The sequence below is a fragment of the Thamnophis sirtalis genome, unplaced genomic scaffold, assembly GCF_051295495.1.
Source record: "Thamnophis sirtalis isolate CommonGarterSnake01/CBP01778 unplaced genomic scaffold, rThaSir2_p1.2 scaffold_2, whole genome shotgun sequence".
Taxonomy (NCBI): domain Eukaryota; kingdom Metazoa; phylum Chordata; class Lepidosauria; order Squamata; family Natricidae; genus Thamnophis; species Thamnophis sirtalis.
In genome coordinates, this window is record NW_028261382.1 from 79377963 (window position 1) to 79391641 (window position 13679).

A 13679-nucleotide genomic window follows, 5' to 3' on the forward strand; every position below is an offset into this window, starting at 1 on the left:
AAACCGTATACCTTTTCCATTCTCTTCTTTAAAAACTTCTAATAGCAATAGCAATAGCAATAGCAGTTAGACTTATATACCACTTCATAGGGATTTCAGCTCTCTCTAAGCAGTTTACAGAGTCAGCATATTGCCCCCAACAATACGGGTCCTCATTTTACCCACCTCGAAAGGATGGAAGGCTGAATCAACCTTGAGTCGGTGAGATTTCAACAGCCAAACTGCAGAACTGCAGTCAGCTGAAGTAGCCTACAGTGCTGCACTCTAACCACTGCACCACCTCAGCTAATGCTAGAGCATCCACAACCTCCGAAGGCAAGCCATTCCATTGATTAATTGTTCTGTCAGGAAATTTCTTCATTAGCCTTCAATTCCATTATCATATTTGTTCCTTTTCTTTGTATTTTTTCTAGAATCTCAACATCTGCTTTATATTGTGGCGAACAAAACTAGATGCAATATTTCAAATGTGGTGTTGCAAAAGCATTATAAAGTGGTACTAACACTTCTAATAATCTTGATTTTATCCCTGTTAATGTAGCCTAGGACTGTGTTGGATTTTTGGCAGTTGCAACACAGTGCTGGTGCATATTTAAGTGATTGTCCACTAGGACTGCAAGATCCCTCTTATAGTTATAGTATTGAGCCAGGTATCACCTATTCTGTACCTGTGATTTGGTTGTTCTTGCCTAAATATATAACTGTTTTTTACTTTTTTCACTATTGAATTTATTTTGTTAGATAGGGTAAAGTGTTGAGGTCTCTCAAGATCCTTCTGGATCTTAAGCCTATGTTCTCAAATGATGGCCATTCCTGTCAGCTTGTTGTTGTCAGAAAAATTGATGAGTTCCCTTCTATCCCCTTGTCTAAATTGTTTATAAAGAGTCAGATGACATGTGATGGTGACAGGGAATCCAAACAGCAAGTCAGAACATTGTTCCACTTGCATAATCAATTGATCCATTGGATTTATACAACATGTGATTTAGACAATAAACAGGCACTTGTTGGATTATTTACATTGCTTTGAAAATGGAAACTCTCAATTCAAACCAAGAGTTCTTTATTTTGGTCAGTAAATAGCGTGAAATGATGTAACATTCCAAAGAATTATAATACTTCAATCTTTTGCAAGTAGTCAAGCTATCTTCAAAAAGGCTTATACCCAGGCCTCAAATCAAGAATAACACATAATGATTCTTCCATGCTGAGTTCTTTCTTCTTTCATACCTGTAAACAAAATCTTGCTGGACTAAGAACTCTGCTGTCTGCATAAAATACACTATGTAAACTATTAGAGAGGATCTGTCTTCACCTTTTCTCTCACATGTAATATCTGTGGTGTGTGAATGGACTCTTACTCATCTGGACTTCATCATCTCCCACACAGGGATCTCCCTCCTCACTACATTCCAGCACAGGGATATTTCTACAACAGTGTTAAAGTTGGAAAATGAGAATGAGCACACAGAGGAATGAAACTGCATTCAGATTCCCCTCCAGCCATTGATTTTCTGCATGATCTTCTGCAAGAGGCATAAAAGTGGCTTCAGCTTTTGTGCCATAAAATTCAATAAGGAAGTTTAGTGTAGCACTGTATCAGATAGAGAATGATTCAGGCATAATGAGGATTAGATAAATAATGAGTTACAAAATAGTAGCTTACAAATAAGTAAATATTAACTATAGTTTCTTTAATACTCTGGGATCTCTTAAGTTATTCTTTATCCTGCTGGCATATTATACATTCATGTATTTGTCTTGGTTTCTCACTCTTTCTTGAAGATGCAAACGTGGCTCCAGATGGATGCTTTGATAAGCTTAACAAAGGAGGGTATTATTATGGCTACTGCAGAAGGGAAAATGGTGTAACGATTCCATGTGAATCAAAGTAAGCAATCTAAATTATTTATTTCTATGATGATGATATTATATAAGGATAATAAGAAATATTTTAGGGTCCACATCTGCGGGAATATGATTCTGCCATCTGGCTAAAACAGTAGACATGTGAATCAATTTCTGAATGGCTAATTTTCCTTTGTTTTCCATCTTGGGAAACTAACTTTTAAAACATTGTGTCAGAAATGACAGATAGTTCTTGACATAACCATTTATTTAATGACTTCCAAGAAGTGACTTGGAACTTGCCTTTTCACTTACAACCTTTGCAGCATTCCTATAGTCATGTGACCAAAATTTGGGTGCTTGGCTTGGTGCAGTGTCCCAAGATCACATGTTCATTCTTTGCGACCTTCCAGCCAGCTTCCAATAAATCAAAGACAATGGGGGTATCAGATTTCCTTAACAACAATGTGATTTATTTTGCAATTGTAGTGATTCACTTAACAACCATGGCAAAAAGATTATAAAATTGGGTGCAGCTCACTTACCAACAACCTTGTTCAGAAATGGAAATTCTTGACACATTTTGGTCATAAGTAATAGAACTACGCTATAATCAGCTTTTCTCTTTGGGCTGACATCACCCAGCTTGTTTACCCTGCATAATACTGAGCAGACCCTGGTTGATGTGTTTATGAATTGCATTTAGTCATAAATCATGATTTAGAAATCACTATGGCCAAATTTGCACATGTTGAACCCAAACTAAACATTAAGCCACATTATCTTTTAGTCATGTGTATAAATCCAAATTCTTCTTTTGGCTATTACACACTGTAGTATCAATCTTTAGATTTCAACTCCCATCATCTCCTATCATCAATTAATCAGAGATAATGAGATTTTTAAGCTAGAAATCTGGAAAATCTCTAAAGTCTCTTAAATCTGCTTTCAGGGATTTCCAGGTGGATAACAGATGCATTACTTGCTCTTAAGATTAGAATCCTGAGTCAACCATCTTCATCCTTAAAACCAGGGAAATCACAGTGAGCCAGTTGGAGATACAGGAACTGTGATCTCCAAAACACCTTGTGAGATTTTTCAGTTATGTGTCAGAGGCAACTAGTTCCTATTGAGGCTGAGCAAACTTCTAGTTCTCCATTTCTAACTAAACAAAAACATGTAAATGTTAAGCCAGGATCAAGATTGTTAGCACATCACTCATGCCCTGGTCCCAGCTGGACTTCTGCATAGGGCTACCCTTGCAGAGCACTTAGAAGCTACAACTGGCACAGAAGGCAATGATGCTAACAGTGCTGGACCCCCCTGGAACATGGCATGTGTGACCATATTGTTACAAAAGTTCCATAGATAGCCAGTTTGCTTCTGAACCCAATTACCTTTAAAGTCCTTTATGAGATAGGTCCAAGATATTGGTGGAATTGCCTTACCTTTTAGGGATTGACCTGCCCCAGTCCTTCGGTGGAAAGAGCCTGCTTCAGATTCTGTCAGCCAAAGACTTTTGGCTATCCAGGTGCAGGAGAAAAGCCTTCTCTGCATGGCAATATTTTCTTATCAAAAGTGAAATCTGCCCCAAGAATTCTGGCATCCCGGAATAGCCTATGAACCTGGCACTGCCCCTTGGCCTGGGTCCCCTACATGCCCATCCTTGGGCATGGCTGACCAGGAAGAGGGAATTCTCACCCCCAGGCTGCCCATCATCTTGGTTTTTAGCTTTTATTCTAATTATCATTGTTTTTAGCAATTTCTAACTTCTTATTATATTGTAAGTCACCCAAGAGATAAGCAAACAAGCATCCTCTCATTATTCCATTCTTTTTAATTAGAATGAATTCACTGTTTCCTTTTCAGGGATGTAAAGTGTGGCAGGTTATTCTGCAGACATGGAAATGAATTGAAATGCGAAGGGGCTTATTCTGCAGAAACGCCAGATGTTGGATTGGTTGCACCTGGAACAAAATGTGGAGATAAAAAGGTTAGTAAAAGATTACCTCTAATCTATGTGCTCAGATTCCAAGGGTTGATCACTACAAATGTCATAATGGATCTTGCTGAAAGCTGGTTTAGATTTTCCAAACTACAGTGAATGTACACAGAAGAAGAAGTATCCCTTTAGAATTCTTTTGGTTTTCTTATTATTTTGTTTTTCCTTCAAACAGCAGCCACAACAAATGAGGTGAATGTCCAGGGCTGTTTCTTTCTTCTAAGAACAAAGTGCCTGGCCTTTTCAGAGTCTTGTGCTTCTCCCTGGCAAGCACTTTCTGGACAGATACAGTCCTTTCTCTTCACTTGTAGGTATCTCCATACAAGGGAGAGTAGAAGAGAGAAATGAGAAAATCAGGGAAGAGCTGGTTGTGACCCAAAGGTCTACAGTTCAGTGAAGCCACTTAGAAGTGCTGAAGAAATCCCAAAGCTTATAGGAAAGGATCAGAAATCACTTCACCCTGTCTTTTTATACAATGTAGAACCTGAAAGAAATTTGGGTTAGTGTTAAGGAATGACAGAGTTTAGTTGTGAGGAAAGTGCTGTCTTACTCTATTGCAGGGATGTCAAGTTCAAAGCCCAGGGGCTGGATCCAGCCCACATGTTGCTTAGATCTGATCCACAATGCCACTCTGGAAACACTGAAGGACTTGCCCACGGTGAATCTGACAGCAAAAATGGAGGTCCAAACTCCATTTCTACTGGCAAAGTGTTGCAGGAGGCTGTTGCAACCGAAAATGGAGCTTGGGAGCCTGTTTTCTCTGGCAGAGCACTCAAGCCACCACAGGCAAACCTGGCACAAGTGATGTTAATATGGCCACACCTACCCTGGCCATGCCTATTCTGCCCCCTCCCAGGTCAAACACAACCCTGAGTTTGACACCCCTGCTCTATTGATAATCTGTTACTTTGACTTTCAGGTCTGCAGCAACGGGCGTTGTGTTGAACTGGAGAAAGCCTACTGATTCAACCACTGGATTCTCTATAATTTGATTTTGGAGATCTTCCTTCCAGAAGGCTTCCTTCAAGTCCAAAGAAACACACCTGTCTTTATCCTACTAGTAAATCATTCTTAGCTTCCAGATGGCACCTAAAATTTGCAATATTTCTTCTCCATATTTAACCTGATTATCTTTTGCTATAATCAAACTTTTATCTGGCACAAAGCTCCATGGTCACGTACAACACCACAAGGTTATTTGCTGGCAAGGAAAAAAAATGGCCATTTTCTGCTTTTGAGCTGGTGTATTGAAAGGAATTGCTTCCTCTCCCAAAATTTTATGCTGGCTTTCCAAGATGTAGCTGCTTTCATCAATAAACTATTCTCATTCTGCATTTGTAAAGGCTCATCTTTCAAATCTGGTTTGGTGAAGTAAACTGTATCAAGAACTTGCATGCAATCATGAGTTAAACCTTCTACGTGAAATATCTCCTGGTATTAAAGTTCAATTTACCTTATTCACAGTCATCTGTCTCAATCTAGTTCAGAAAGAGTCTCTAAATATAAATCTTTCCCATATTGCAACATGTGTGCTTTTCAAAAGGTTACTGGACTTTCTTGTTTTTTCCTTGAAAATGTTTCACTTTGATACTGTAGGGTGAATTGTCACTATAAGTGAACAGATAATTCACAAGTCCAGTACAAAACCCTCGATAGTCTGGCACCAAAACCAATCAATAAATAACATTCTTTTTTTCTAATAAACCATTGCTGTGGGAATCATATTTTCAGGAAAGCAAAGCCTTAGAACAGTTTTTTTTTTAAAAAATGTAATCTCACATTATTCATTTAAACTGGGTACCAGGCTCTCTGTCTGATTGCAAAGTTTCCAGGATGAAGCCCAGAAATTATGAAAGATGGATGAATAATCTACAGTGGAAAAATCTAAATGATAGTTCTCAAGACTGGGTGAGAAAGTTAGCTAAATAAATATGATTTCAAACTGCATTCAAAGCCTGCCACCTAAAGTAGTTACTTCATCTCTAGCAGCAAATTTTCCCCAATTTTCAGTAGTTCTGTCAGAGCAGGAATTCCCTTCCATGCAATCTTCCACCATTACTTTGTGGGTTGTGAAAACATACTCAGATATGTTTTATCTACATATCTCAACAATCTACAGTCATCTGTGAACAATCAAGAGTGGGGGGATCGGTCTTCTCCCTCATGATATCCAGACAGAAATCCTATTTTATCACCCAAATGGAACAGCTTATCTCCTGAAGGATAAGTTGCTTTCTCTGACCGGATCAGTTAGCAAGAGTAACTCACTTGGTCAATTAAAGCCACCACATGCAACATTTAGCAACAAAATGCTATTTAAAAGCACACATTCAATCTCTTCCTAGTGTTCGTCTTTCTGTGATCTTAAAAAGTGATATAAAAACTTCAAGTGTCTTATAATTTGGAACTGAGGGATATCAGATTCTCATAGTCCAAAATCAGATTGCCTTGAATGTATCAACCACATTCTTAACAACATGGTAAATTTTACGTTGAAGAAGATGTTGCGCTACCATGAACGTATTTGATAATATACATTAGATTCTGGAGTATTCATTGCTAAATTTTATTTTATTTATTTTATTATTCTAAATTAATTTATTATTATTCATGAGCTGCCCATTTTGTCCAGAGATGATTCTGGGAAGCTTATAAATATTAAAACTAGTACATAATAAAATAAGAAAGAGGAATAACTAATTACTCAGTTACTACAACTGATGAGAACAGAGACGGTTTAAAATGCAACTGATTTTATTGAACAACAGCAGAATAGCTAGAACAACTCTCGGTTCCCCTGACAGCTTTTTATACCTGACCTGTCAGAGGTGTAACCAATCGGCTGGCTGCAATTCTCCGACCAGCTGGCAGCCGCGTCATATCCAATAGGATGGCTGCTCCCCTTGATGGACACCCCCGCAGTCGTAACTGTGAGGACTTAACACTAATAAGAATAGCAAACTAGCTATCAGAGGAGGGGAACATTAAGTAAATGAATAAAGATGGGATCAATCCAACAGCCACCCCCAGAATGTTGAACCCCAGTTAGGACCAGGTTTTCAGGCCCTTTCAGAAGGCCAAAGAGGAGGGTACAATTCTCACTTCCAGTAAAAGAATATCATGAAAGGCAGGGGCCAAAACAGGCTCTTCTCCTAGACAGCATCAGCCAAAATTCATTGATTGATGGAGGTACAGACCATGCCCCTCTGCCACCATGTGGGGTGGACCAATCCATTGATCTGAGGTGCATTCATTTATTACTCCTTTTCTCTTAGTAGTTCAAGTCAGAGCACAGGAGAAGGCTGGTTCTTCTCATTTTATATTTCTACAATAATTACCATTTGTGATAAATTGGAGTAAGAGAGCAACAACCTTATAGTGATCCATGGTTGATGATAAGTGACGAGTTGGATCACCACAATCCAAACTTAACACCTTAGTTGCTATGATATACTTGCTCCTCTCAATAGCAGCTGACTGGCAATCCTTGAACTTCCTGCAGGGATGGGAAACTTTTTCCTCTGAAGGTCATGTGGCTTGTTTGATAGTACAGAATTTAGTTTCCTATTCAGAAATGTATCTTTGTTTGCTTTTGTTAAGACATTAAAATTTAGTAACTGGAGCTGTGGGGTTGGCGTAGTGAGCCACAACACACAATTAAAGCCGATTGCTCTTGCATGAGGCAAATTGGAATGTGATTGGTTGCTATGGGTGTGAAGGGGGAGGGGGAGTCTCCCTTTTTCCGCCTTTTTTTTTCTGTGTGCCTTGGGTGCTCTGTGATTTACCTCATGAGGCTCCTGTTTGCCTGAATATCTAGCTTTCTGTATACATCGATGTAAAATATATTTATTTAGCATGGCACCTGCTGCCCAATTCCCTGACAATTTCCATATATGTAAAAGTCATTTTGGCATAGCCTTGATCCCTTTCTTGTAGCAGTAGCCATAGCACTAAGACTTCTATATCGCTTCAAAATGCTTTACAATCATCTCCAAGTGGATTACAGAGTCAGCCTCTTGCCCCGATAATCTGGGTCCTCATTTTACCGACCTCGGAAAGATGGAAGGCTGAGTCAGTCTTGATCCTGGTGAGATTTGAACTGCCAAATTGCAAGCAGTCATAGTGTGACCAGAGGGAAATCACAGTGAGCCGGTTGGAGATACAGGAACTGTGATCTCCAAAACACCTTGTGAGATTTTTCAGTTATGTGTCAGAGGCAACTAGTTTCTATTGAGGCTGAGCAAACTTCTGGTTCTCTATTTCTAACTAAACAAAAAAAATTAAATATTAAACCAGGATCAAGATTGTTAGCACATCACTCATGCCCTGGTCCCAGCTGAACTTCTGCATAGGGCTACCCTATGCACTTAGAAGCTACAACTGGCACAGAAGGCAATGATGCTAATAGTGCTGGACACCCCTGGAACATGGCATGTGTGATCACATTGTTACACAAGTTGCATAGATTGCCAGTTTGCTTCTGAACCCAATTACCTTTAAAGTCCTTTATGAAATAGGTCCAAGATATTGGTGGAATTGCTTTACCTTGTTGGGATTGACCTGACCCAGTCTTTCAGTGAAAAGAGCCTGCTTCAGATTCTGTCAGCCAAAGACTTTTGGCTGTCCAGGTGCAGGAGAAAAGCCTTCTCTGCTTAGCAATATTTTCTTATCAGAAGTGAGATCTGACCCCAGAATTCTGATCCCCCGGAACAGCCTATGAACCTGGCTCTGCTCCTTAGCCTGGGTCCCCTACATGGGCCTGCTACATTAGGGATGGCTGATCAGGAAGAGGCAATTCTCACCCCCAGGCTGCCCATCATCTTGGTTTTTAGCTTTTATTCTAATTATAATTGTTTTTAGCAATTTCTAACTTCTTATTATATTGTAAGTCACCCAAGAAATAACCAAACAAACATCCTCTCATTACTCCATTCTGTTCAATTTTTTTTTTTTTTTTTTTTTTTTAGTGATTTTATTGAGATTTGTAGGCCGCCCTTTTCCCTGAGGGGACTCAGGGCGGCTCACATAAAATCGGGGAAGGGGAAATACAGACAATAACAAAGACACATATAATAAAAACAGTAACCAACATGCATTCATCATTCGGGAGGGGCAACTATCTTCATCCCCAGGCCTGACGGGCTAGCCAGTTCTTCAAGGCTGTGCGGAAGGCCTGGACGGTGGTGAGGGTACGAATCTCCACGGGGAGTTCGTTCCAAAGGGTCGGGGCGACTACTGAGAAGGCCCTCCTCCTTGTAGTTGCCAGCCGACACTGGCTGGCCGATGGAATACGGAGGAGGCCCAATCTGTGTGATCTTATTGGTCGCAGGGAGGTAATTGGCAGAAGGCGGTCTCTCAAGTATCCAGATCCACTACCATGTAGGGCTTTATGGGTGATTAACAGCACCTTGAAGCGCATCCGGAAATCGACAGGTAGCCAGCGCAGCTCGCGGAGGATAGGTGTAATGTGGGTGAACCGCGGTGCACCCACGATCGCTCGCGCGGCTGCGTTCTGTACTAGCTGAAGACGCCGGATGCTCTTCAAGGGCAGCCCCATGTAGAGCACATTGCAGTATTCCAGCCTAGAGGTCACGAGGGCCCGAGTGACTGTTGTGAGTGCCTCCCGATTCAGGTAGGGTCGCAACTGGCGCACCAGGCGTACCTGGGCGAATGCCCCCCTAGCCACAGCCGTCAAATGGTGGTCGAATGATAGCTGTGGATCTAGGAGGACTCCCAAGTTGCGGACCCTCTCTGAGGGGTATAGAGTTTGACCCCCCAGCCTGAGAGATGGAATATTGGTGGAGTCCTTGGGAGGGAAACACAACAGCCACTCGGTCTTTTCTGGGTTGAGCACAAGCTTGTTAGCCCTCATCCAGTCCATAACCGCCTCCAGGCCCCGGTTCATCACGTCTGCCGCTTCATTGAATTGGCACGGGGCGGACAGATACAGTTGAGTATCGTCCGCATATTGATGGTATCTGATCCCGTGCCTGCGGATGATCTCTCCCAGCGGTTTCATGTAGATGTTGAATAGTAGGGGGGATAAGACCGAACCCTGAGGCACCCCATATGTTAGGGGCCTAGGGGACGATCTCTGCCCCCCCACTAACACTGACTGCGACCTGTCCGAGAGGTAGGAAGAGAACCACCGCAACACGGTGCCTCCCACCCCCACCTCCCGCAGTCGTCGCAGAAGGATACCATGGTCGATGGTATCGAAAGCCGCTGAGAGGTCAAGGAGAACCAGGATGGAGGAATGTCCTCCATCTCTGGCTCTCCAGAGATCATCAGTCAATGCGACCAAAGCGGTTTCAGTGCTGTAACCGGGTCTGAAGCCTGACTGGAAGGGGTCGAGATAGTTTGCTTCCTCCAAAGACCGCTGGAGCTGAAAGGCCACCACCTTCTCAACAACCTTCCCAAGAAAGGGAAGGTTGGAGACTGGACGATAGTTATTAAGGACAGCTGGATCCAAAGATGGCTTCTTTAGGAGGGGTCTCACCACCGCCGCTTTCAGTGCGGCGGGGAAGTTCCCCTCCCGAAGAGAGGTGGTCACGACCGCCTGGATCCAGCCTCGTGTCACCTCACTGCTGCTGGTAACCAACCATGAGGGACACGGGTCCAGTACGCAGGTGGAGGCACTCACAGCCCTCATGGCCTTGTCCACATCCCCGGGGGTAACATCCTGAAACTCAACCCAGAGATGTTCCATCTGATCCTCTTGTGCCTCGGCTGGAACTGCAGGGGTGGAGTCCAAGTCCGACCGAAACCGAGCAATTTTGTCCGCTAAGAATTGGGCATAATCCTCAGCTCTGCCCTGCAAGGGTTCCCCCGCCTCCCTTTTATTTAATAGGGAGCGGGTTATCTTAAACAGGGCGGCTGGGCGGGACTCAGCGGACGCAACCAAGGTGGCTATATGGGATCTTTTCGCTGCCCTAAGCGCTCTGGTGTATTCCTTGGTGCAGGTGGTTACCATTGCTCGGTTCGATTCGGACTTATTGGACCTCCATCGGTGCTCTAGGCATCTCCTCCGGCGCTTCATCTCCCGGAGTTCCTCGGTGAACCAAGGGGGTCTCCGGGATCCGCCGCCTCGGAGGGGCCGTAGTGGCGCAATCCGGTCGAGGGCCTCTGATGCTGCCGAATGCCAGGCAGCAGCCAAAGTCTCTACCGGATTGTGGGCGAAAGAATCAGGAATGACCCCAAGCTCCGTCTGGAACCTTAATGGTTCCATGAGTCGCCTGGGGCGGAACCACCTGGTCGGTTCCTCCTCCCTACAGTGGGGGTTTGGCCTCCGGAAGTCGAGCCTCAGTAGGCAGTGGTCTGACCACGACAGGGGTATGATGTCGTTACCCCTCAGACCAAGATCACAAATCCACTGCTCCGAGAGGAATACGAGGTCGAGCGTGTGCCCCGCCGAATGGGTCGGGCCCCGAATTACTTGGGTCAAGCCCATGGCTGTCATGGAAGCCATGAACTCCTGCGCCCCATCAGAGTTTTCACCGAGCGACGGCAAATTAAAGTCCCCCAGGACCATCAACCTAGGGAACTCAATTGCCAGCTCGGCTACCGACTCGAGGAGCGAGGGGAGGGCTGCTGCAACGCTGTTGGGAGGCAGGTACGTTAACAGCAGACCCACTTGACCCTTGAGGTCCAACTTTATCAGCAGAGACTCACACCCGACAAGCTCCGGAGCAGGGACCCTACGAGGAACTAACGACTCCCGGATAACAACGGCCACACCCCCACCCCTTCCCTGGGCTCTCGGCTGGTGTAGCACCTGAAATCCTTCTGGGCACAGCTCTACAAGGGGGACTCCTCCCTCTGGGCCCAGCCAGGTTTCAGTAATACATGCCAGGTCTGCCCTCTCGTCTAAAATTAAGTCCCGGACGAGAGGAGCTTTGTGTACTACAGACCTGGCATTTAGCGACAGCAGCCTGAGTCCTGAGAATTTAAAATAAATTCACTGTTTCCTTTTTTTAGGGATGTAAAGTGTGGTAGGTTATACTGCAGACGTGGAAATGAATGGGAATGCCGTAGAAAATATGTTCCAGGAAAGCCAGATGTTGGATTGGTTGAACCTGGAACAAAATGTGAAGATCAAAAGGTTAGTAAAAGATTACCTCTAATCTATGTGCTCAGATTCCAAAGGTTGATCACTACAAATATCATAATGGATCTTGCTGAAAGCTGGTTTAGATTTTCCAAACTACAGTGAATGTACACAGAAGAAATAGTATCCCTTGAGAATTCTTTTGGTTTTCTTATTTTTTTGTTTTTCCTTCAAACAGCAGCCACAACAAATGAGGTTAATGTCAAGGGCTGTTTCTTTCTTCTAAGAACAAAGTGCCTGGCCTTTTCAGAGTCTTGTGCTTCTCCCTGGGAAGCACTTTCTGGACAGAGACAGTCCTTTCTCTTCACTTGTAGGTATCTCCATACAAGGGTAGGTGGAAGAGAGAAATGAGAAAATCAGGGCAGAGCTGGTTGTGACCCAAAGGTCTACAGTTCAGTGAAGCCACTTAGAAGTGCTGAAGAAATCCCAAAGCTTATTGGAAAGGATCAGGAATCACTTCACCCTGTCTTTTTATACAATGTAGAACCTGAAAGAAATTTGGATTAGTGCTAAGGAACGACAGAGTTTAGTTGTGAGGAAAGTGCTGTCTTACTCTATTGCAGGGGTGTCAAATTCAAGGCCCAGGGGCTGGATCCGGCCCACATGTTGCTTAGATCTGGTCCACAGTGCCACTCTCAAAACAGTGAAGGACTTGCCCATGGTGCCTGTGACAGCGAAAATGGAGGTCCAAACTCCATTTCTGCTGGCAAAGTGTTGCAGGAGGCTTTTGCAACTGAAAATGGAGCTTGGGAGCCTGTTTTCTTTGAGCGCTCAAGCCACCACAGGCAAACCTTGCACAAGTAATGTTAAGATGGCCACACCCACCCTGGCCATGCCTATTCTCTCCCCCCCCCCCAGGTCAATCACAACCCTGAGTTTGACACCCCTGCTCTATTGATAATCTGTTACTTTGACTTTCAGGTCTGCAGCAACGGGCATTGTGTTGATGTGCAGACAGCCTGTTGATTCAACCACTGGATTCTCTATAATTTGATTTTGGAGATCTTCCTTCCAGAAGGCTTCCTTCAAGTCCAAAGAGACACACCTGTCTTTATCCTACTAGTAAATCATTCTTAGCTTCCAGATGGCATCTAAAATTTGCAATATTTCTTCTCCATATTTAACCAGATTATCTGTTGCTATAATCAAACCTTTTCCCTGTCATAAAACTCCATGGTCACATACAACACTACAGACGTATTTGCTGTCAAGGAAAAAAAATGGCCATTTTACCACTTGCCAATTGCAATGCACATTTAATGCAACAAGTTCTGCTTTTGAGCTGGCGTATTGAAAGGCAATGTTTCCTCTCCCAAAATTTTATGCTGGCTTTCCCAGATGTAGCTGCTTTTATCAATAAACTATTCTCATTCTGCATTTATGTTCCCTTTCCCCTTTGAGTTGTTCGCCGCCCTGAGTCCCTCCTGGAGAAGGGCGGCATACAAATAAACCAAATACAAATATTTGTAAAGGCTCATCTTTCAAATCTGGTTTGATGAAGTAAACTGTATCAAGAACTTGCATGCAATCATGAATTAAACCTTCTAGGTGAAATATCTACTGGTATTAAAGAAGTTCAATTTAGCTTATTCACAGTCACCTGTCTCAATCTAGCTCAGAAAGAGCCTATAAATATAAATCTTTCACATATTGCAACGTGGGTTTTGAAAAGGCAACTGAAGTTCCTTGGTTTTTCCTTGAAAATGTTTCAGTTTCATACCA

At 43.2% G+C, this 13679-nt stretch overlaps 1 protein-coding gene across 2 annotated transcripts in view; it reads left to right on the forward strand.

Annotated features, from left to right (window-relative positions):
• Positions 1–13334, forward strand: part of LOC106557098 (zinc metalloproteinase-disintegrin-like) — a 31561-nt gene extending 18227 nt beyond the window's left edge. Inside the window, exons 15-17 of one of the 2 annotated variants that reach the window (XM_087703605.1) lie at positions 1786–1891; positions 3718–3841; positions 12879–13334. In XM_087703605.1, coding sequence (XP_087559731.1) covers positions 1786–1891; positions 3718–3841; positions 12879–12923 — 275 coding nt within the window. In that variant the 3' untranslated portion in view covers positions 12924–13334. Of the gene's footprint in view, positions 1–1785; positions 1892–3717; positions 3842–4769; positions 5185–12878 lie in introns of those variants that run through there. The other variant, XM_087703604.1, reaches the window with a different exon arrangement.
• The last annotated feature ends 345 nt before the right edge of the window (positions 13335–13679 follow it).